Source organism: Phaethon lepturus, unplaced genomic scaffold (genome assembly GCF_000687285.1).
Source record: "Phaethon lepturus isolate BGI_N335 unplaced genomic scaffold, ASM68728v1 scaffold6774, whole genome shotgun sequence".
NCBI classification, from domain to species: Eukaryota; Metazoa; Chordata; class Aves; order Phaethontiformes; family Phaethontidae; genus Phaethon; species Phaethon lepturus.
Genome location: NW_010536857.1, coordinates 4,755 through 27,867, shown reverse-complemented (window position 1 = coordinate 27,867; position 23,113 = coordinate 4,755). Strand labels below are relative to the sequence as shown.

General features: G+C 39.2%; 1 protein-coding gene across 1 annotated transcript in view; it reads right to left on the bottom strand.

The window, feature by feature from the left end:
- Positions 1-22,635, bottom strand: part of PHEX (phosphate regulating endopeptidase homolog, X-linked) — a 60,612-nt gene extending 37,977 nt beyond the window's left edge. The window contains exons 1-3 of the mRNA XM_010286288.1: positions 22,524-22,635; positions 18,336-18,404; positions 15,030-15,191 (exon numbers count right to left, since the gene is read on the bottom strand). Coding sequence (XP_010284590.1) covers positions 15,030-15,191; positions 18,336-18,404; positions 22,524-22,635 — 343 coding nt within the window. The remainder of the gene's footprint in view (positions 1-15,029; positions 15,192-18,335; positions 18,405-22,523) is intronic.
- Positions 22,636-23,113: the final 478 nt, after the last annotated feature.

Below are 23,113 nucleotides of genomic sequence, written 5' to 3'. Positions count from 1 at the left end.
GATCAGCGGCACCACTAGATTCGACAGCTGAGAACAGCTGTCTGTCTGGGCTTGCGCTGCTTCACTCAGTATTAGGAACCCACTGCTGGAGGTAGGATTTACAGACACTTATTTCCCAGGATTTGCGAGCACCTTGAAGAACCTGTCATGCTGCACCTCTCAGATATTCCCCACCTGTGCTCATCTAAGCACCTACACTGTGGGGACCATACCGCTGACCTCAAACTGCTCATTAGTCAAAGAAAATCCTAGTGACGAATAAATGCCACTTGTTCTCTCCTTCTAATCCTTTTTCTCCTTTAAAGAAAACCAAAACACAAAACCAAACGACCACAACTCATTTGCTTGAGAGCTGTAATGAGATCATTCCTTTTTAGTTATGGATAAGCTTTTCACTAAAATACCGCTAGACAGGATTCCCAATAGCTTTGGTTTCAAATCCTCAAATTGTTAATATTCCTCAGCTTGTTAAACACAATATAATACCGATCATTGACACATATCTCCAGTGTGCACAGTTCTTAGCAGAATAATCAGTCCTGTTCACATTTTAAAAATGGCGTTTTAGAAGAAACTACAAAGGAAGCCTACAAAAAACTAAGGATGAAAAAATACACTCCTATTAAAGCCATTGCAATAACTTCTGTTCCTTACCAGTGAGCTGCACAGCCATGAAATTTTGAAGCTAATAAAATTCAGTGGTTAAAGTCCAGCTAAAGCTCAGGAGAGATGCAGAGGATGAGATCCAATAAAATCAAATCAAGTCTAGGAATACAACTGCATAAAATCCTGTTAAAATTATACCTGTTGTTTTCCCATCAAACCCTCATGCGACAGAAGGAAGCTGTAACACTCCCTGCATTATTGCAAAGACCAAGGTGGGGTAGGTGCTGCCAGTTTGCTCAGAATTAATTAAATGAAGAAAATCCTTGGTTATGATGACATAAAATCCAGTGATCAAACATGGAAGCCTTAATAATGGCTGAATCCTGTGGACACTGAAAGAGGGGATGTGATCCATGAGTGCTCTTTAGCCTATAGAGGCTCCTCTGCCTCAGCCTCAAGCTTCCAGAAAGGTTTAGGAGTGCAAACCTTGAGCACTGGTCAGATCCCCTTGACTTCTGCATTAGCTAATATAAAATCCAAATACAAGATTTAGAAATTAATTTCTTATTTAACTCACAAATACATATGGCTTTTACATGTCCTTGAATATTTAAATTCTTCTTGGAGAAGAAGAGGAAAAAAAGGCCAGAAGCAATGCCTACTAATCAAAAATACGGGTAAATCAATGAGTCTATCTACAGGTTGCTGTATCCATAGAAAGAAAGTCACTACAGTGATTTAAATCAATGGAGACACATCAAGATATCTTTAAATCAGCAATGTCAGGTACCGCAATTAGCCTGGCCATAGTAGCAGGCTGCAGCAGCCTCCCTCCTGCACGGGGCGTATCTGGTTGTGTGGGTCACTGCACACTGAGCTCTGCAGTGCTGCATTAGGAAGGGCTGCAGCTCAGAGTCTCTGCTCTCCAAGGACCTCTGCAAGTTGAACAGACCTGCCTCAGGGCTATCCTATGCTCTCACCAGCACGGAGAGGCACTCTCTGAACAGTGCTCTCTCTCTTGATGTGCAACGTGGCATTTCAGGCTGTCATCTACACTAAGGGAAATACCAGCCAGTGACCCACGGAGCGAGCAAATCCAGCCCCTCTGAAAAAATTCAACCCTTTGCTATAGCTGTCTGGGAGGACTGTCTTTCTACCTTGAAAAATTTTAATTGCTTCAGCTATTTTCTGTTTGGGCGCCAGAATGAAAGCCAAACCTATGAGGTCTTCCAAGGGATAGGAAGAAAAAGATCACCCCAGATCATTAATTCAGCCTGATGAGATACCCACAGACCTGCTGTTGAGTCCCCTACTCTGCCTTTCCAAGCACTTGCTCTCATCCCTCCCTAGAGGATTGTGTGTATTTTTGCAAATCCACTGAGAAGTTCAGTCTAGTAGGTTTTTCTTAAGTCCGGTGGCTGGAATTAAAAACTGTGGCCAAGTTAGGGAGATCAGGGTTACCAACATTTTGACTAAAGCAGCTCACTCAGCACTAAGAAGGACATTGAGTTTGTTCTCCTTGCAGCTTTCTTCTTTTTTTTTTTTTTTAACTCAGTTTTCTTGTTTCAAAATGAAAAGCTCCAATTCCCTAAAGTAATATTCCATTTTAGGACTCCAAACATTAACTGACTTCAACTTGAATCTATAGACAGTTTCAACAGACTAAAAAATATATCCTTCACCAGATTCACTGATTGCAGAAGACATTTTATCCAGCTTCTATCAGCATCTTTTAGCTTATTTTTTAAATAAGAATTTTTAGAAACAAATGGCTTTGACCAGACTAGGAAACACACAGCACTCCAACAATATTTAAAAAAAAAACAAACAGCTTGAAATAATAGTTCATTTATTAGCTCCCAGTTAAATGTTACAGTGCTAGAGATGGAATAGCAATCTATCTGAAGAGATTAAAAAAAACCCCAATCTAAGCTGATTTACAACCTTCTGAAAGAGCACAGGATCATTATTAACAGCAACCACCATTTAACAGCTTATTGCTGTTACTGATTTATAACACTAGCCTGCCACAAATGCAAAGCAGAATATCACAGCCAAAAATCACCAGGACGAGCAAAGTGAACCAGCATAGCTTAAGCCACTTCGAACATAAAGTCTGAGATCATGTTTTCTCAGACAAATATAAAGTACATGTTTGAATGGCTGTTCTAGCAAAGCAGTTCTTCTTCAATCATATTTTACTTCCTTTACTTTTAAATTAATTCCAAAGTCATTCTCTTTGGGATAAAAGGGATCTTGGCCTGCGCTACTGATCTTCGCACCTCATTGGCCATGTTTCTGTATTCACAGGATGCCCAGATGCAAGACTTATGTTTCCCTTCACGTAAAACTTAGTTATGGCAAGTGTCAAAACCTATTGGTAATTCTGCTCCACCGCGCTGAAATAACGTAACTCAACTCATTAAGCACCTACCACCTGCACAGTCAGAAACTGGCTAAAGGTGTTCATGACATCCTAAACTTTCTGAGGTTGCAAATTGCTTTATTGTTCATTTTCTTCTACCAAGGGGCTGAGGGCGGGGAGCTTCCCACTGCAAATCAAAGTTCTTGTACTTCTGGCAGCCGAGGCCAGGCAGGTTTGCATCATTGCTCTCCCGGGCTCTTGTACAAAACACAAAGGCTCAGTGTCACCAACAAAAAACACTCCAAAGCTGGGAATGATCCTCAGTTTTCTGAATTGTAGATGCTCAGATAGCCAAGGGAAAAACGCCACAGCTGGGGTGGGCGGGGAGCTGGGGTTGGGAAGGGAAGGAAGTAAGTTTATATTAAGTTGCTTTCAGACAGTTCTCTTCCAGCACAAGAGGGCTAAAAAAGGCCAGCTTCCTGTGGTTTGCTACCTTACGGTAAATAGCAATCATCTGCTGTCAACAGTGAGAGCAAGGCACTTTACAAAGTAAGCTTTGCTAGTCTGTGTGTGTGTGTTTATTTTACTGCATACTATACTAAAGCTGCTAAGGATAGTCTTGTGGCTAAGTGTTACCTTTAATCTTAGTTTCCATTTCTAGCCCTTGTTGATTTTCCAGCCTACTGCCTTACACAGCTTCACTTTGGTTTTCAACCACCCTATTTTTTTTATGGCACTGAGAAATCCCGTACCTTTCCCTCTTCTGACCTGAAGTGCATGAAAAAGGGATTGTACAGACAGATTTGCAGGGAAAAGAAACATATTCAGATTAGGAATAATGATTATTCAGATTAGGAATAATGATTCAATTTATCAGTGTACTGATCTGCAGATTGTATATAGTCTGTGTTCTATCAGACAGTTTTCTACATGTACATTTGAATTGCATTCCTGAGAGACACTATGCGATTTGCTAAGCTTATTTCTTGGTCTAGAGAGAAAAATGTAAGTTTTCTCTGCACTTTCCACCCTTAGATATGGAAAATACATTGTGCTGATAAAGACAGTAGCATTTTTTTTTCCCATTCATTTTTTGTCCTTATCCTTTTACAAATATTTGCTGTATGTGGAAAATACAAACTGAAGTGTTTGCACTTCAAACGGTGCAAACTCAGTGATATCTGATGATGATCTGAAATATATTATAATGTTTTGTATCTTGAACAAAAACAACTGCATGTGCAAATATCCCAGCGGGAACATGCTTGGACTTTAAACAAACAAAAAAAAATTATACAAAAACCCCAAGGGGATATCCCATTTCCTGGAAAGTTGTAACCCTGGAGGAATGAAATGCTAGAAGCAGACAAGCAATTCAGCAAGAACTCCCAGGGCAATGATAGAGCAATCAGCAGTCTTAGACTGCAAAAACCAGAGAAGTATCAAAGTAGAGAGATGACCTTATAGTTGTACACAGGATGGTGAGACAGACTGGAACACTGCCTGCCCTTCAGCTGTCCGTATTTTAAAATTAACAGGGTGCAGAAAAACATCACAACCATTTGGATTTTTCTTTGGATGGAGTAGCTTGAGAAACAGAAGGGTGGAAAAAAGTCATGCAGTGAGGGAGCATGATTTGTCTCACAAAATGTCGCAGACGGGTGATGGGATTACAGCATGAAAATACTTCACCATTAGAAAATGCTTGTTGCCAAAGAGGTCTTTATTGAAAAAAGGCACAAAGCAAGCCAGCTGTTGGAAGATGAAGACAAATTCAGTAGTGACAGTGATTAACAACTGAAGCCAAGCAACCAGAGGAGATAGTGGCTTCTCTGTCCCTTAACATCTTCAAGACTTGATGCTTATTTGGAAGATAAGCTTTAGCCCAATGTGAATTATGTTTTATCCCAGTGCAAGCTATTGAGCTGCATTACACGGGTAATGTAATTGTCTGTGATACAAGAAAGGTCATAGGAGATAATCTAACAGTTACTCCTAGCATTGCACTCCATACATTTAGGATAAGGATCTCAAAGCATTTTTAGACATGTAGGACCAAGGAGATACAGCCATTATCCATTGTTCCAGATAAACAAAGTGAGCCACAGAGGATTAATTCATCCTTATCTAACTCATGTCAGAGTCCTACTCATTGGAACGGTGCTCCTTTATGAGCATAAAGCTTGCTGAACTTGATCCAAACACTCAAAAAGCTTGATCCCTTGGAGATGGTGAATGCCGCTCAGTCCCTTTAATGCCAGTGACAGTGGGAGTTGCTCAGTGTTGCCCAGATGATGCTCAGTACTACAACTGAAAGCAATTTGTAACGCACTGTTTTCAGGAACTTATCCAGAAAGCAGCCCAAGGGCTCTCAGAAACCCATGCCTGCTCATTCACTGGGCCAAAGGCAGAAGATGTTCTCGTCAGCTATGTCCACAGTAAGTCCCTGTCAAAGCCTCATGCAGCAGCATGCTCTCGCTTGGCTTGGGTAGCAGTTGCTAGCAACCAAATATTTACTCCATATTGCATGTTTATGAGCTTTAGTTTCCTAGACCAAAAGACCTAGGAACTCTGCTTGTGGAAAGGGAGTTTCTTTGCAAATACCTGATCACAGAGAAGGTGGATTTCTCTTTCAATTCTTGAGCAATAAGGAATGTCTTCTCCACCCTCTCTGCTATGCTTGCTCTACAGCTATAAGGGTCCAGTTTCTAAACTGTTGAGAAGAATAATTTAGAGAGCTGTTCACCCGTCTCCAGCTATCAGTCACAAGCTTTGTTTCCTTCCCAGGTTAGCACTATTATGTGTTACCTCTATGAAGAAGCAAAACCCAAGTTATCTTTTGGAAATTTGCAGGAGATCCTCTGATGCCAGCAGCAGGGTGTTTTAAGGATGTCCTATGAGGAATTTCAGCCTCAAGTGGAGAAAAACCTACTCAAACCTTGGTTTGAGTTTGGCAATCAAGCCAAACACACAACGCTTGTGTGCAGAATGTCATTCCGTGAGGTTCCTGAGCCATAAGATAATTATGATTAATCTAGTCCTCAATTAATTAAGAATGTCTAACCCTTAAATCCTGTATTTTCTTCACACTAAAGAGCTATGACAAAAGAGTTCCTGAAAAGCAACCGTAACCCCTAAAACCCAAGTAGCCAATTCCATCTGTGCCACTAAGGGTATCTAATGACTCCAACAGTGTTGTGTAGGCACTGCCCTTTCTTCAAACTCCCAGTGCACCGGATTTAAGAAGTCAAGTTCAGTACAGTTCACAGAGCAGTGATTTGGCCAGGATGCCAAAGGACACACAAAAAACTTCAGAACCATGCTGCTGTTACAGAAATCATAGCGAGACAAACGTACAGTCTTAATTAAAGTATTGTGAGCTTACATGTTCCAAGAGTAATTATTTCAGAATGGTTTGGGGTCAGCTGACGTTCATTTAGAGTATCTGTTTCCGTTTGCTTTTTTTCAGAGACCAAAGTTAAGTGCAAGAGTGCTGGCAGGGGTAAGTTTTATGGATGAGAGCCTACAAGGGGCACAATGTTCTACCTCAAAATAAAAGCACTAGCCACAGCATCTAAAATTATGCAGAAAACTGTTGTGATCACTTGACCAATGGTAACTTCCCTGTCTTGCTATGTGAAAATAAGAGTTTAATAGACTGCAACACAAACAGTCCAGGTTATGAGATCATCAAAGAAGAAAATCTGATATATACATATTTTTATTCTCAGCAGTTTGGACACCTGACCTCTATAGCTGGAAAGGGGTATAGAGGGGCGGGTAAAGAATACATACATATAAGTTCTAAATGGAAGTGACAAACTTAACTGACATATTTCAAAGCTGTACATATTTCTTGGGAACAAGACAAGAATAGTCAAGCCAAGATTACTCTTAGAGTGAAATCTGTTCTCTCAGAACACTCTCCTGAAAAAGGCATGGTCATCTCCTGCTGTAGGGTGCAACATTTAATGTTGCCGTACAACTTTATCCCTCTTAGCAGGTTTATTAGCACAGGTCAAACTCCCACAGTAATGCACCTGCCCAGCTTCCATTTCAGAGCTGCTTTGCATCTGGAAGCCTCAGGAGATAAGCAGAGCAAGTTCTCACCTGCCTGGAAATCACCCCAGAGACAAACGTCAGTGGAGGGTGCAGAGGCCTTCTTACAGCTCTCTTCTGACACCAGTGTAACCCAGCTTCTGATACATGATTTCAAGGCCTAATTAAATTCTTTTATGTGTTTGAAACACAAGTTCTTCTGAGAACTTCTCCTGCTATGCATCTTTAGTGTACAGTACAACCCACTTCCTCTATTAACAATTGATAGCAATATTTGTTTTTTGAGGTTTCCCTAAAATATGAACTAACCTAAATTTATTTATTTTTGTAAACTATTAGTTGTGATAATTGTTCTGCAGTGCTTCTTGCTAGTTCAGGTGTCAGGGTCACAGTCCGACATGTGCAGTCTGGAGTCCTCATCCCCACCAGAAGAAATTTCTTTTTACAAGAAATGAGCTGCAAATGATTGGTTTTTAAATAGAAATTTGTTTCCAGGATTCCAAAATAAGAAAATACACTGTTTAAAGATATAATTTTCACTCCCTTCCAACTAAAAAGATAAGCAATGAAAAATTTTCTCACCACTGTAGTTAAATAATTTTTTAAAATACCAGCACATTACTGACAATAAGGCTCTTTCTTTTTTTCTTGGTGGCTGTAAATATTGCTTATTTTCATAGGACTGGAAGGGAAGCAGTCAAAGCCTAATGCACTACAAAAATAATTTAAATGTATTTTATAAAACCCTGTTTTTAATTTATAATCCATTATGGTCCAGATTTCTCTACTGTTTGTTTCTCTACTGTTTATATATATATATATATGGAAAAGAAACTAGCATCAAAGGCTTGCAAAAAGTCTTTCTCCATACACTTAAAACTAACCTTGCCTATATAAAGCTTTTCCCTTTGAGTCTAAAATAAAACGAAATAACAAGTCAATACACTTTTCTGGTGCTTATAATGTAGCTTTTAAATTTTGCCAAAACGTATATTATTTCCACTTTCATATATTTTGTGTTCCCTCTTTAATCAGCCCTCTACTACTTTCTTACTTTTTTCTCTCCGTTCCCCATTGTAAATAAGCAGGTCACCAGAACCATTTTATTGGAGTACATAAGGACTCGGAAGAATCACCCAAGCAGCTTTCATAAAGGCAAACTCCTTGTTCACAGAGGAATATGAAATAATGTAGAGTGTTAGACACAACTCAGATTGTCCTATCACCTGCCATATTGTACAAACCCACCTCTTTGGAAGGCAGAAGCATCCAGGATGCCAATGAATGGGGCTATTGGTCCCTTTTGGAAGGCCCTGTGTTGGCTTACACTGACTCAGATTTGCCTTGAATATAATACTTTCCATATTTTCAAACCATTAATTTTTATTTTTTTAATTTTATAAAAACTACCAGTGTATTCTGCTGCTCCAGGAGCTCATTCCTCAGAATTGTCTTTGTGGAGCGGATGCCTTAATCCAGGCCTGCCTTGTTTTGATAAACTGCATCTCCCCCACGCCTTGTTTTATTTCATGAGTTTGGGGGAGAGGGTTGTTTGTTTGTTTTGTCGCATTTTTAAAGGCATTTAATGATGATCAACACACCATTAATCAATTCAGGCAAACATGTTTCATATTTGATACAATTAATGTCCGTCAGCCTATTTCTTGATGGCAGCGTCCATCTCACCATGGTGAGACTAGTAACTCTTGAAAATAACCAGCCCATCATTATTAATTCCTCTGACATTCTGATAGAACATTTAATCATTATGAATTAATTTTGCATTAATGAGGATGTAATTAATACGCATGTCCACAGGAATTCATGCAGGTTTCGTAATTAATCAATTCATATAGGTTCTAATTCCCAAGGAACATAAATCAAGTAGATCAAACAAATGTTCCCAAACATCAATTTCATAAAAGGATGCTGTATTTACACAAATAATCCCAACTAATATACTGACATTTTAGGGTTTCCCCCCACTCCTCAAGAAGAAATTCCCCAATCCTTTTTGTGAATATCCATTTTGGCAATATGGAAGTTCTCACGGAAATGGCATTCAAACATCTGTGCTTACATATATGCTTCCTAATGCTGCTCAGTGCCCTAGTATACAGCACATTTCCTAAATGACAATGCTGTTTGTTTCCATAGTTCTAGCATTTTGTAAATTCTCAGAGTTTGTATATGAGAAGATAAGCACATCATGTGAGTTCCTCCAAAAGTCAAGTAACATAACTGTACACAAACTGTAACAAACCCAAAAATCATCTTATGGGGATGTGAGAGCCTCTCATAAATCTAATTTCAATAATAAATCTTAATCTTTCCAGTAATATTCCCTCCTCCTCTCCTCTACCCCTCTAGCCTCCCACTGTTAGGCTATAGGGGATAACACGTCATGATAATACTAGGCACAAGAGTTCAAACTGCTTTTAAACCAGAAGATTGTGAGATCCCCAATTGTTGCAATATAAATGGAGCTCCGTACTAAATAGCAGCATTAAGCTTTACTTCATTATAGTAATATTTTCAACATCTACTTGCATAATTATTTTTGTTAGTCAGAAAATGGGAAATCAGATGTCATGGATTGCTACGTCTTCCGAAGTATGAATCCTCTTGCTGCAAAATTACCAGTCCAAAGTACGGTTATATAGTAATTTTGAAATTCCATATCTGTAGATATGAACATATCATCCTCCTGCAGGCAGCAGCCCAAACAGAGGTTCACTGTAAGTCCAGGGGTAATATCATGCCACATGTGGAACAGCGGCATGGCGCAGGGCTCGCAGGAGGATGCTGCTCTGGTCTCCCAATCAGGGAGATGCTGTGGGAATCCTGCGGCTCAGTTACTGCACTGCCTTAAAACCTCATTGAGGAACCAAAATTATCGCGTTTCTGTACTCATGGTTTCCCAAAATCACCCATTACAAATACAACTTTCATTTCAAGCAGCCACAAAGCCTGGAAAAAGTCCTGGCTTCTCCACCTTTGGCTCAGGTACTTCCATTTTACCAAAAAGCTATTAACTTGTTGCCCAAAGAGATGTACCTGGCCTGTGCCACTTATGTTTTTTCTTACATTTAAATGAGTAAGCCATTATAGGAAATATCTGGACCACTGGAAAAAAAAAAAAAATCTGCAGCATTGAAAAGAGATCCATTTGTAGTAGAAAAGACCAAGCAAAACAGCATTAAGTGCTGTTGCTGTTTGCTGCCATCTTGTTATCCAGGAGTAGCTATTCAACAAGAAGATATTGCAGGCAATAACATAAATACCCTATGAGATTTTGTTTTTTTAATTACTGCTGGTATTCTCCCTCTTCCTTGGGACAGCTCTCAACTAGCTACCTCTGAAGGAAGAAATCACAAAAGACAAGTGAACTAATACAGAAACCTAGGGATAAGTGTCGGCAGCTACATTACAGATGTCATGGGCCACATCTGAGCCATCCCAGTGGTCCCAACTGAGCATCTGCTGAAGTGTGGGAGAAGAGAAACCAGCCCTAAAGAGCCTGGTGGTACAGGGTCCTCTGTGCAGGACAGCCGCCATTCAACACCAAATTTGGGATTTGTCTAAAAGGACTATCCTATGGTCAAATAGCATAAATTTCCATACTGAGATATTCTTACCTTACTGGTTTTACTTAAAAAAGAATTTATTTTCTAAAGAAAACCATTGCAGATTATCTTGGGAAAAGTTGCCTACACTGCCAAGTTATTTTGTTTGCTGTCTGTCTCATGTTCTTTAAAAACGCACACAGCACATCCTCCTAAAAGGCCTCCATTTCTTTCTCTTTGCCACGTTGGAAATTCCTCACTTTAAACTGACTGGCATTCAGAAAATAGCTATGCTAGAAAGCTTAGCACAGCAAATTAGTCTGAAGTAGGTGTCTCATTAGGCCAGGATCAGTATGGAGACTTAATGTGTAAACTGGTTTCCACAGGCATAAATTAAATTTAAAAGGTCTGGAAGACATGTTCACAAATTATTTACGTAATTTAAATCAGCTCCTTTGCAGTGCTAAGATTTAGGAATGTTTGCATAGTTGGGTTTTTTGGGTTTTTTTTGTTTTTTTTTAATTTACTGCTTCCTGCATGGTCACTTAAAAACAAAAAAAAACAAAAAAAAAAAACAAAACAAAACAAAAAAAAAACAAAAACAAAAAAGATAAACCAAACAGCTGTATATCATTGTTCTACAGACTTCAGAGAAAGGAAAATGATCAACATTCACCACAGGTAATAGGCACTGGTTTACTTGCCTCAGACTTCCAGTTCTGTATTCACAAAAAGCCACTTGCATTTCAAAGGTAAGACAATACTGCTCCTAAACTCTTAATTAAGGTCACCAATCAAAATGGAAAAATTAAGCAGGAACACAAATAGCTTTGCAGGAAATTTAATGGTAAGCAAAAAACATTTATTAACTCACAGAGACATTGCAATCCTGACCTGACATAAGGCTGAAAGAGTGCAGTTTAAGACAGCTTTTGCTCATACAACAGGTGCCACAGCCAAACCATTTTTTCCATTTTGAAGGACTCCAAGAGCTTCCTCAGAGGCCTGTCGGCACTAAAAGTGGTTGTTCTTAACCTATGAGAGGTACTTTTTTAACGTGCCTGCAAATGAAAGGCTGGCTTCAAGTCAGGGACAGTCTGGTCCAGCCAGCAATGATTAACTGTACGTAGGAGTACCTCAGTCCTCCCCAGGACAGCTCTATAAGGAACCAAGAAATTTTAACCTAAATATTAGATGTCCATTACCTGGATCTGGGTCATAACCAAAACCACAAGTCTCTGCTTTTAACATATCTTTGGGTATCTACATTTGTGTTCTGTACATTCCTCCACGATGCATGAAATCCTGCTGTTGCTGAGGTCCAAGGGAAGACCTACCACTGCTTTCACCAGGCTACGATTTTATGCATTTTATATAGCCAGGAGATCAAAGTGAGTTACACATGTGGTTTGCAGATTCCTCTGAGAGCAGAAAAAGAAATCCAAGTGACCCTCAAACAAAGGATGGAAAAGAAATTAAAGCAGAAATGATGATATAATTTTAGTTTGAATCCATCCTAAGATGGAATCCATCCTTACATATAATGGGAGCATTATTTTTATATATATATTCCTACCCCAATCTTACAAAAACTAGGATTTTTAACTATCACATTAAGTTTTGCAAATCTAGAAGAAGCCTGAAATTAACATTTGTTGTCCTGTTCCTTGAATCAACCAGAGATATGCAGGCAAAAAGATCTACCACCCAGTAGTTCTCAGCTATTTTCCATTGACCCATTGCCATTCCTCTCTTTGGAATTCCCCATTAAAGCACTAAAAACCTTCACTGATACAGAAAATATTCCTCCCTTTCTTGCAGCTGACATCTGCAAAGTAGTATGTTCTCATGTGTCTGCAACCTCAAAAAAAAGGAAAAAAAAAAAAGCTTTGCTCTCAAACACAATACTTAATGCAGAGTTCAGTACATTATACAGCTACATTTTTTTGGTAAGGCAAAACTAATTCTTACACTTGCTACCCATGATCAACCGGAAGATCTTCCTCCATAGCAGTTGCCCCTGAAAAAAGAATGGAGCTTCCAGAAGATTGAAGATACCCTTGTGTAACCAAGGCCGTACACAGGTCTTTGCACAAATACCCAAACTCCCTTTCTGCCTAAGGCTCAGCAACATTCAGGGACCATAAAACAAGTTAGATGTGCAAATAATTTATTTTAAGTAACATAATTTTTTAATATATTGCTTAAGTAAATACTTCCATCTATATCACACCATCAAAGAATATCAGATATGAAAAATGTGCTTTTCTGGCTAAGACATGTTATCACTTTAAGATTAATAGTTTTCTTTAATACGATAAATATTTCAGAACATAGAACTTGCATAATAATCAGATCTTTAAAGACTGGGGCTTTTTTAATCTACTGCGTGTCAAACAGGGACATTTACAATGAAGTACAAAGTTCCACTAAGGGTTCTTTAGAAAAGAGAGATTAAATTGGCTTCCAAGCTCTGGTCAGCCATATGCATGTTTCCCTATGGAAGAGTTCTTCATCTTGCTAAAACTTTTGATAGCAAGGTTGTGGTTATCCACAAAAGAATAACAGAGTTTCAAGCTAATTTATTGAAGTAACTCAAGTTAAAACACAAACATACATTGAGGCTGAAGTTATGCCTTGTTATTGCAGCTACTACACTGACATTCAACACTTTTTTTTTCTTTTCCTTTTTTAATTGCCAAGAATATATTTTTTAAAGTTTATTATGTAAAATGTTAAAGAGGAGATGACAAATGTTGTATTAAATCAACTCCTCTACAGCACCCAACTTTTCACATCTTTGTCCCTGTACCATGCCAAGGAACAGCTTAGGCCTCCTATTAAAGTAGTTACCAGGCACTTCATTACACCTCTTTTTTTTTTATATAGAGTTTCTATTAAGCAAATACTTCTCACTTAGACATTTCTTTCTTGTCTTGTATTTTCCTAGCTAGGGATTAGCAACTTCTAAAGGGACTGCAGTAAGAAAACCATATAAAATGTGTCTGTGCCTTAGCATGATGTCCTTGATTAGGGTCTGTAAAAAGAGGAAATTAAGGATGAGAATCACAGCTTGCTACTCTATATTCAATTAGGACTGGCTTCTTTGTGGCTGTGGTTCATGCAGTATGTACAGTTATCTAATACAGCCCAACTCTGGCAGCAGAACAATTAGAATGCAAAGCATAACTTAAAACAGGCTCTGGCAATATTTTCTTGCTTTGGTTGTGACATCTTCAGCAGACTTAAAACAGCAGTCATCAGATCATATCATCATCATCCTATGCTGAAATTCCAAACTTATATTCTGAAACCGAACTCAGCTTTTAAAGTATTTAATGATGTGAAAATTGAATACTCTATGACTGAAGAAAACAAGCAGAGAAGAGCTTTGATGCCTACACATGCACATCTGTACAAAATCTAAGAGAAAAATAAATGCTGTATTTAAGCACAATATCTTAAAACTGACCTCTGTTCTGTGGTTGAGCTCAAAGCAGGCTCTTATGTCAACTAACAGGTCAATAATGTGCTCAAGGTGTGCAACACTCAAGCACACCAACAGCAATAACAAATCTTGCACATCTCCCTTCTTTTGTATGACTCACTTTTAGCAAGGATTATAAGAATCTGGCAAGGTTTTCCTACTTAACAATAATCATCACCCTTTCTCCCCGGTTGGTCTACACAGCTTCCTGATGAGGTGGCCTTGCTGCAGAGTATAGTGCAAAGTCAAGTCACATGCAGATTAAAATACCTCTCTTCCTACACGTTTCCACCCTGGGGCTATTTTTTCCTCCAGACACACATTCTTAAGCAGCCTTCTGTTTCACTGATGATAGCTCAGGTACTTCAATGGCAGTTTGAACTACAACGTGAAGGAAACACAATACACAAACAGCCTCCATCTCCGGAAGTCTCTAAATTGCCTCCTGTCAAAAGCTAGGTAAGTATACTGGAAAATACCACTCTGGTTTTGCTTTACTATACTCTTTTCCTACTATTGGCCACTGGTAAAGGCAGAGTGCTGTCCTAGATTGATGTCTGTCTGGATCCAGGACATTCTTAAAAGTGCGTGCTGTGCTCCTGCGCGCTGGTCTACCTGTCTACTGAAAGGAGGAAAGAGTTCAAATCCCCTCGCCTTTTCCTTTGGTATAAGGAGTACCCTTTCTTCCCTCCATTCTTAACTGGTAGGTTTTACAGCAGTTGTATTATTCCTCCCAAATTCTGTTTCTGTTATAATTCCCTAGGTCTCAACGTTATTTTCAATAAAAAAACAACACAAATACACTTAAAAGGGAACATCAATTTGGGCTGTTGGATATTATCTAATGATCAGAAAGAAACCTGGAGTCTTTATTCATTTCAAAACCAGCCAATTAACAAGCCACAATGACAAGCCAACAAAACACTTTCAGAAACTACATACTTACCCTTTAGTTTGAGGTCCACATTGTGTCGCAGCCACGGATAAACACCGTAGTTTGACATGTCTTCTGGAATAGGGTGATTATATATCCAACCATCACATGCAAACCGATAAAAGTTCTCACATGGATCTGTGGATTGGTTTATCTTGCTTAGGATGCCAGCAGCTGTAAAAAAGACACCACACACATTCTGTGAGGCACTTTTTCCTAAACGCAGAATTACAGAAGGCCACAGTCCAGAACATTTACTAGTATCCACAACATGATGCTGAGCTTACAAGCTAAGCCTTGCTGTTCTAGGACTGATGTGTTCCCTGATCGCTGCTATTTTTTAAAGAGCAGCAAGAATACCACCCAGCTTCTTTAGCATCTAACAGTGCCTACATGAGAAGCAAGAAAAGACAGAATATCTGCAATGAATGTCCTTGAGTGCCATACAGCAATGACCACTGAACCTTGCACTACAGGAATGTGACCTGCTGGAGCCAGACACCTGAAGACGGGCTCTCCATTGTTGCCGTGATAGAATTAATTGCCTGAGGAATTTAGTAGCACTACATATCAAGCAGATTGTAATTAGCATTCCAGAAATTATGCACTGTTTACCTTTAGCTGAATAGCTGCAAAAGAAAACAAATCAAGTTCTGATCTACTGTTCATTGGAAAAGATAATTGTAGTATTTTTAGCTCCATTTTGTAACTGCATCCCTGCCAGTTGCTGTTGCAGGTGAGATTGGTAAAAGAGAGATCAGTCCAACAAGCCAGAGACTTAATAGCTTTTGAGTATCTAATCAAAGAATCACAGAATAGTTTGGATTGGAAAGGACCTTCAAAGGTCATCTAGTCCAATCTCCCTGCAATGAGCAGGGACATCTTCAAGTACAGCAGGTTGCTCAGAGCCCCGTCCAACCTGACCTTGAACATTTCCAAGGATGGGGTATCTACCACCTCTCTGGGCAACCTGTGCCAGTGCTTCACCACCCTCATTAGGAAACATTTCTTCCTTATATCTAGTCAAAACCTACCCTCTTTTAGATTAAAATCATTACCCCTTTCATGCATCATGGTGATTGTGGCATAAATCTACATGGATTGAGTAACACAGAATATGTGGATACTAGACATTCTTTGGCTAAACAACTATGTGTTTTGAGGTTTATCCAAATAACTGGTGGATTTGGCAGTGTTAGATTTACGGTTGGAATCAATCTTAAATGTCTTCTCCAATCTAAATGATTCTGTGATTCTATGTTATGATTGAAAATCCTAGCAGGAAATCTGATAACTTTTATAGACTTTTCAATACTATTTCTAGCATCCAGTAACTCTTCTTCATCCACTTAGAGTAACTCTTCCTATGACATTTCTATGTCTCAGCTGTAATTCTCTCTCTCACATTAGAAACTCTCAATCTGACTACATGGAAGACATTTTGGTCCTTGGCAATTTTCTATCACTCCTGAAAAGCTGTTCAGCAAGGCAGGGCTCAAGTCTCAAGACACTGTAGTCACTACACAGAGCACTCGGAGCTAAAACACTCAGGCTGTGTAGGTATCCAAGTCTGCCTTGGTGCAAAATCCCAGCTTCTGCTGAGCTTACCAAAAAAATCTATGTTATTTCATGTGCATGTGAGAGGAAGAAAGCCAATTCAGATTCAACCTTCTTATGTGACTTCTTTGCTGTTGTTCTTAAGCTTAAGATGAATCCCCCACACTTAGTTTTTGTTGTTGGTGGTGTTTTGAGGGTGGTAGTGTTGTTTTGATTAGTCATCCCACCTTACTTCAAAATTTGCACACATTCAAGAATCAGCTCTGGAAGGTGGTGCCCCAGGCAGCCAAGAGCACTGTCAGTGCAGTGCAGAGCAGAAGCAGAATGGCAAGAAACATCTTAGTAATGTTGAGATCTGCAAATTTTTCAATTTATAGAGCCCCACAGAATTTGTCTGAGTTTCAAACACAAGCCAAACACCTCACAGTATCAGCTTAATATGGTTCAGAATGGAAATAAATACTCTTATAAGTTCACAGAATGTCCACGGTCCACTTTATTTCAAACAAAACAGCTCTAGGGGTAGCTTTCTAGATCTGGTAACTATTGTTTGATCTTTTCTCCCATTACACTCAATGATAAAACTCTCATTGATCTAGTGTGAGCAAAACTCCATCAAAACTGATCTGTTTTTGACTGACTCAATCCCTCTAGCTCACATTTAATACTGATAGATGTCCCAGCTCTATAAGGGTTACCACATGTATCTCTGCATGGGGAAAAGAGTCTGCCAATATGGAAGTAGCTGCAGATTTTGAGTTGTAGTCACCGCATTACAGTTGTGCAAGTCTGTGCAAAATCTGGCCCTAAACCATCTCTGTGCTTTACAGTTTACTTCCTAGTTTTCTGACTACTGGGAAGGAAACAACAAATTACACCTGAAGGTCAAGTTGCCCAATATTTGGTTTCCTATTAAAAAATAAATAAACCCTATAGGAAACTTTGAGTTAACCTGGGTAGAATACAGTTAAAACAATTTAGGACATAAATTTTAATTGTAGAAAATAAACAGATCTGCAGCAACTTAAACAGTGACTTTTTAAAAAGGTGGGAGATTTTTTCCCCTCATTATTAATGAAGATTTCTGAGTAAAATGTACTGGTTTTGCCTGGGATAGAGTTAATTTTCTTCTTAGTAGCTAGTAGGGAGATAAGTTTTGGATTTGTATTGAAAATGGTGTTGATAATACAAAGATGTTTTCATTATTGCTGAGCAGTGCTCACACAGGGTCAAGGCCTTTTCTGCTTCTCACACCACTCCACCAGCAAGTAGGCTGGGGGTGCACAAGAATCTGGGACAGCCAGGACAGCTGACCCCAACTGACCAAAGGGATATTCCACACCATATGACGTCTTACTCAGCATATAAATTTGGGTGAAGAAGAAGGAAGGGAGTTTGGAGTTATGGCGTCTGTCTTCCCAAGTAACTGTTACGCATGATGCAGCCCTGCTTCCCTGGAGATGGCTGAACTCCTGCCTGCCCATGGGAAGTACTGAATGAATTCCTTGTTTTTCTTTGATTGCATGTGCAGCTTTTGCTTTACCTATTAAACTGTCTTCATCTCAGCCCACGAGTTTTCTCAGTTTTACTCTTCCGTTTCCCTCCCCCATCCCACCAGGGGAGGAGTGAGTGAGTGGCCGTGTGGTGCTTAGTTGCCAGCTGGGGTTGAACCGTAACATATGGCAAAAATTTAAACTGTATAAATATCTCATTAATGTACTATAATCATTATGTAATAGAGATGATAAAATTGTTGCTTACCAGCTTCAATGCACTCTGAGGTCAAACAGTACTGTTGCTTCGGATGAAACTTTATAAGACCTTGGCTAACTGCAAAATGGAAAACCATGATGAGATCATTTGTAATGGATTTTGACCATTGCAGCCAAATGCTGCGTGCTTGATCATTCAAATAACAGTGCAAGCTCTGGCACTAATGCATCTCTGACTGCACTGATTTAAAACAGTTAGAATGCATATTAAATAAATACTGCAGCTCATAACAAGTTATTTTCTCCCCCTGTGCCTGCTTTCTCCTTCCTCTGTCTTGGCTTGTAAGAAGCATGGAACAAGGGCTGTCTCTTGCTGTACATTTGCACAGCGCCTGGAGTAAAAACACTTCAGCCCTACTCATGGATGGCGAGGGCCACCTCAATACAAACAATTAATCATAGTTGCTATCATCCTCCAGAGCTGCACCTTTCACAGCTGGCAATGCAACATGGAGCTATCTATCTAGCCACCTTCTGCAGGGATTTCACAGATCTGCAGGTCTTGCGCTGCCCTGCTGCATCTCCTCCTGCAGCAGCACTGCGCCGCCCAGCCCCACCAGCATGACCCATCACCAGCGGGACCCTTTCAGGGTCCCCTTATTCCAACCTGGAATAAACCGGATAGCGATGGGCACAGGGATAGCTGTGGTTTATAAGGCATAGCTCAGTTTCTGTCTGAACTGGCTCCCGAAAGTATTGTAATTGTATTTGCTTCCAAAAACCTTGCTGACAAGAACTATGAAATTGTCAGTTAATTTTACTCATCTTTTAAAAATGCGTATTACAGCTGCCACTGAAACTTAAGCATAGGAATTGCTAATTTCAGACACTGCTCTCAGGCAGCAAATATGCAGATAATTGATACTTGGGATGAGGATGGGAGAGTCCCGAGGGGTAGATGAAATAAGACTCAGTAGATGTGCGCAGTAGATATAAAGAAATAATCTTGTAATAGCCATTATCTTAATAAGTCAGTCCATGGCAAAAAAAAACATTAAAAAAAAACCAACAATGAAATATATTGAGGTATCATAGCTTTACCAGTGATGATAGTTATAAAACAATTTCTCCTGTAGTTATATATTGTTCAAAAGGGATAGGAAAATGTGAAATGGTGTTTCAGCACAGGAAAATTTTACTATAAATAACCTAAAGCTAGATTTTAATATAAAGCTGTTTCATCTCTTCCAACCTCATAGCTTTAATGACAACTAATGGCAGAAATATCTGGATTTCAATCAAATTTTCTAAGAATCTGAGAATGTAAAACTATCTCTGGACAACTTTACCAAAGCTTGCATTGACTCAGTGAAACACACCACCTCAACAGCCTTTGTAAATTAGCCAAGAAATACATGAGGTTTTGAGGCATATAAAGACTGTAATTGGCATAGTGAAGAACAGTAGAAAATAGGGAAGTGGAGGTCCCCAAAACACAATTTTGAGACACATGAAATACAAATAATGGATAATATGCCTATTAATTGTGTTGTACTCCTCCTGACTCACCTTTTCCCCACACTAAAGTTAGCCTTTTAGAATTCATCCAGGTCTTGAAAGTTTGCTAGATTTTTTTTCCTTAACAAAGCAGAGAAAGGAGGGAAAATCCCAGGCACCATTTAATTCTTTTTCACTTGATGGCAAATGAGGGAGAATGAAAAATAATCAGTAAAGAATCTGAAGTAGCCCTTGTGGTTTTGATACCTATAAACAAAAGCAAAATACCATTTCAACTGCTTTTGTTCCACTTAGCACTTCATCATTAGAGGAAATTAAAAAAAAAAATTCTTTGGCAGTAACATTTCCCTTTTAATTATCAACTAATTTTGATCGAAAAACTTTGCCTGGTTTTGTTCTCTTGTCTTTTTGTTGTTGTTCAGAGAACTAACCATTACGTTATTACCTACAGTTGTGGTTATAACACTCAGTGTTCCAGCTTCTTCCTTTATAAGCCTGCTTTCAGATTCTTAAGCAAATATACACCTTATTTAAGTCCCCCCAAAAAATCTGAAAGGAGAAAAGCCATACAAATATGCAGACACAAATAATGTGGACGTTCCTATAACCTGAGAAGTCCAAAGGGCTACCAAGTCAGGAGGAGAAGCTACCAAATTGAGGTTCAAAGCCGCCTGACTTCTTGTCCAAGGAAACTGGAGAGCGATCTGATTCCTTTTGCTCTGGCCCCAGCCCTCCTAGAGGACCTGGCTCCCGTCCTGCCACAGCTCACACCACCATCCCAAAAGCCGCAGGCAGGACCCTGCGTGATGCCAAGCGACTCCCTGGTAGCTCCCTGCTGAAGTCACGGTATGGCTACAACTGGTATGAACAAGTAACAGTAAATAAATCTCCCAGATTCCTCTTAAAGTTGTAGGAACTCTGAGAAGAAGGAACAAGAGAAGCAAGAGAAGGCTACTTTTCACTCCTCAGGCTGGAAAATTGAAGGGAAATTGTTTCAGGTCTACCAGAAACAGCAAGTTTTACAGATTAAAAGAAAACTGAAGAAAAAAGGTCACCTGAAATGTTTCACATGACCAGAAATAATGGTTTCCTTTTCTACAGTTTAACAAAACTGAAAAAGAGTTAAACTCAAACTTACAAACAAAACACAATGTCACAATGAAACATGGAAACACTGCATTGAGAAAATGCTAAACCAAAACAATTTTACTTTTTTCCTTTATTCTTTTTGTTGAAAACCTCAGACAATTTCCAAACAAATCCTAAAAACATTTTAGTTGACCAAAGGCCAGCACTTTTATTTTCTTAGCAGTTATGCCAATGAAAATTTTGACATTGAATCCCTGGCTATGGAATAGGCCTCAGAATACTTCAAAAACTATCTCTAAGAATTAATATATTTGTTTGAATTTTCATGTCTGGTGTATGGATAAAGCAATTCAGCATCTGACAAGCTATGGTGATAAACATCTGTTGCTTTTTGCAAGAAATAAACAATCTAGTGCTAAAAAAAAGGAAATAAGGTCTCTATTACTCCCTGGTGTTTGATGTTGTATTCTTTATGTGAAAAACATTACTTTTCATCTAAAAACAATATTTTGCACTAACAAGTTGAAGCTTCAGTCATGCTCATATTTATAAAGAGTTTTGCTGAATTGAGTGGGATTACACACATACACAAAAGTTACTCGCCTGCAAATATTTGTAGAATATGCTCCAGAGCATAAAAACACTAACCAAGTGTGAGCCTGGTGCTTTAAATATTCTATAGAAAACCTGACATAATTCTCTCTGTTGTGATTATAAATGAAGCAGACTTTTCAAACAAGATCACAAGATCATAAACGACCAGAGGGAAGCAAAAGATGGGTTTAGAGGTTAAGTTCCCTCCAGTCCAGGGAAATCTATGTTGGTCTAAAGAAATTAAAAGTTGGGCTGAATTATTCCAAAAGATGATCTGTCTCTGCAAGTTTTTACAGAATACAACATTGCTTTCTCTTGGCTGCCTGGTGGTTCTGAGTACATTTATACTTCTTCATGTCATTTTATAGGTGTAAACACATGCTTCCGTATGATATTCCACCAAAACCAATCCACAGATGATTACAAATCCCGGAGAGGAAGAACTAATGCCTTCTGTATTGTGTCCAGTTACAGCTTATAAATATGATCAAAACATTTTAATTTCATCCTGAATGCACTCTTTACAATTTTTGCAAAGACAACTTTGCAATTAATTGTAGAAGGACAGAAATATCTAAAAAATGTGCAATGCATTATTGAAGCCTTCTACAGGAATTTTAGTCAAACCCTAAATGAAAACCAAATGAAGGAAAACCCAAAAGATTCCATAAAATGTATGCACTACAGATTTATATTCAGGAAACAGAATATTAGCCCACATCGGTCACAATCTGTGAGTTCTCAATCAGCATTACCGTTGTGCACAATGATCTCACCCATTTCTCCCCATTCTGCAAAAGAACCTAGTTCTTTAAAATTTCAGCATTCAGAATGTTCTATAAGCTAACATTGCATCTTCCAGCTCTAAAGTTCCCACAGCAAATCCCTTTCCTGACACGTTTCCATTTCAAGAAAAATATAAAATAGGGTGAAGAGACCAAGATTTTCCACCAAAACACGTGGAGCACGAACACTGGCACCAAGCAGACAGGCTAGGGAGGGTTACGTTCAGGTTAGCCTTGACCTTTTCACTTACCCAAGAAAAGTGCGGTGCCAAGAACAACGGTCCCACTCACAAAGACGCCGAGGGCGATCCGCGTGGCTTTGCTGGCTCCTGTCCTGGCCGCGGGTACAGTCTCTCCTTCCATCGCGATGGCTTGGGACGTGCTCGATCTCACAGAAGAGAGGTTTTCCTCCGCTGCTGTGGTATCAAGTTTTTCAACTGTTCACAAACTGCACCTATGAGCTCTCCTCTTCCTCCTCCTCTCTCCTATTTACAACTCAAAGTTTCTGTCATGAACCATTTCCTAGGCACTTCCTGCTCTTCCTCTCTCAAAGGAAAATCATGCGTAAAATAGTAGCTGTCTCCTACGTTTTCCTCTGACCAGGAGGAGGAAAGGCAAGCGGTGACCACTGTATGTACAGCCTTTGCTGCCTGTAGAGCCTCTATGAGCCAATCGCTCAGCCGTCCCCCTTATCAGGGGTTCCGAACATGAGGATTTCACAATGTTGCTGAACAGATGTTTTAGCTATTCGAACGTATAGCTGTAAACCCTTTTCAATCAAAGCAGGACTGCTGACAACTTTACAAACACAAGACTGATGGAAGGTTTTCTTTTTTCCTCT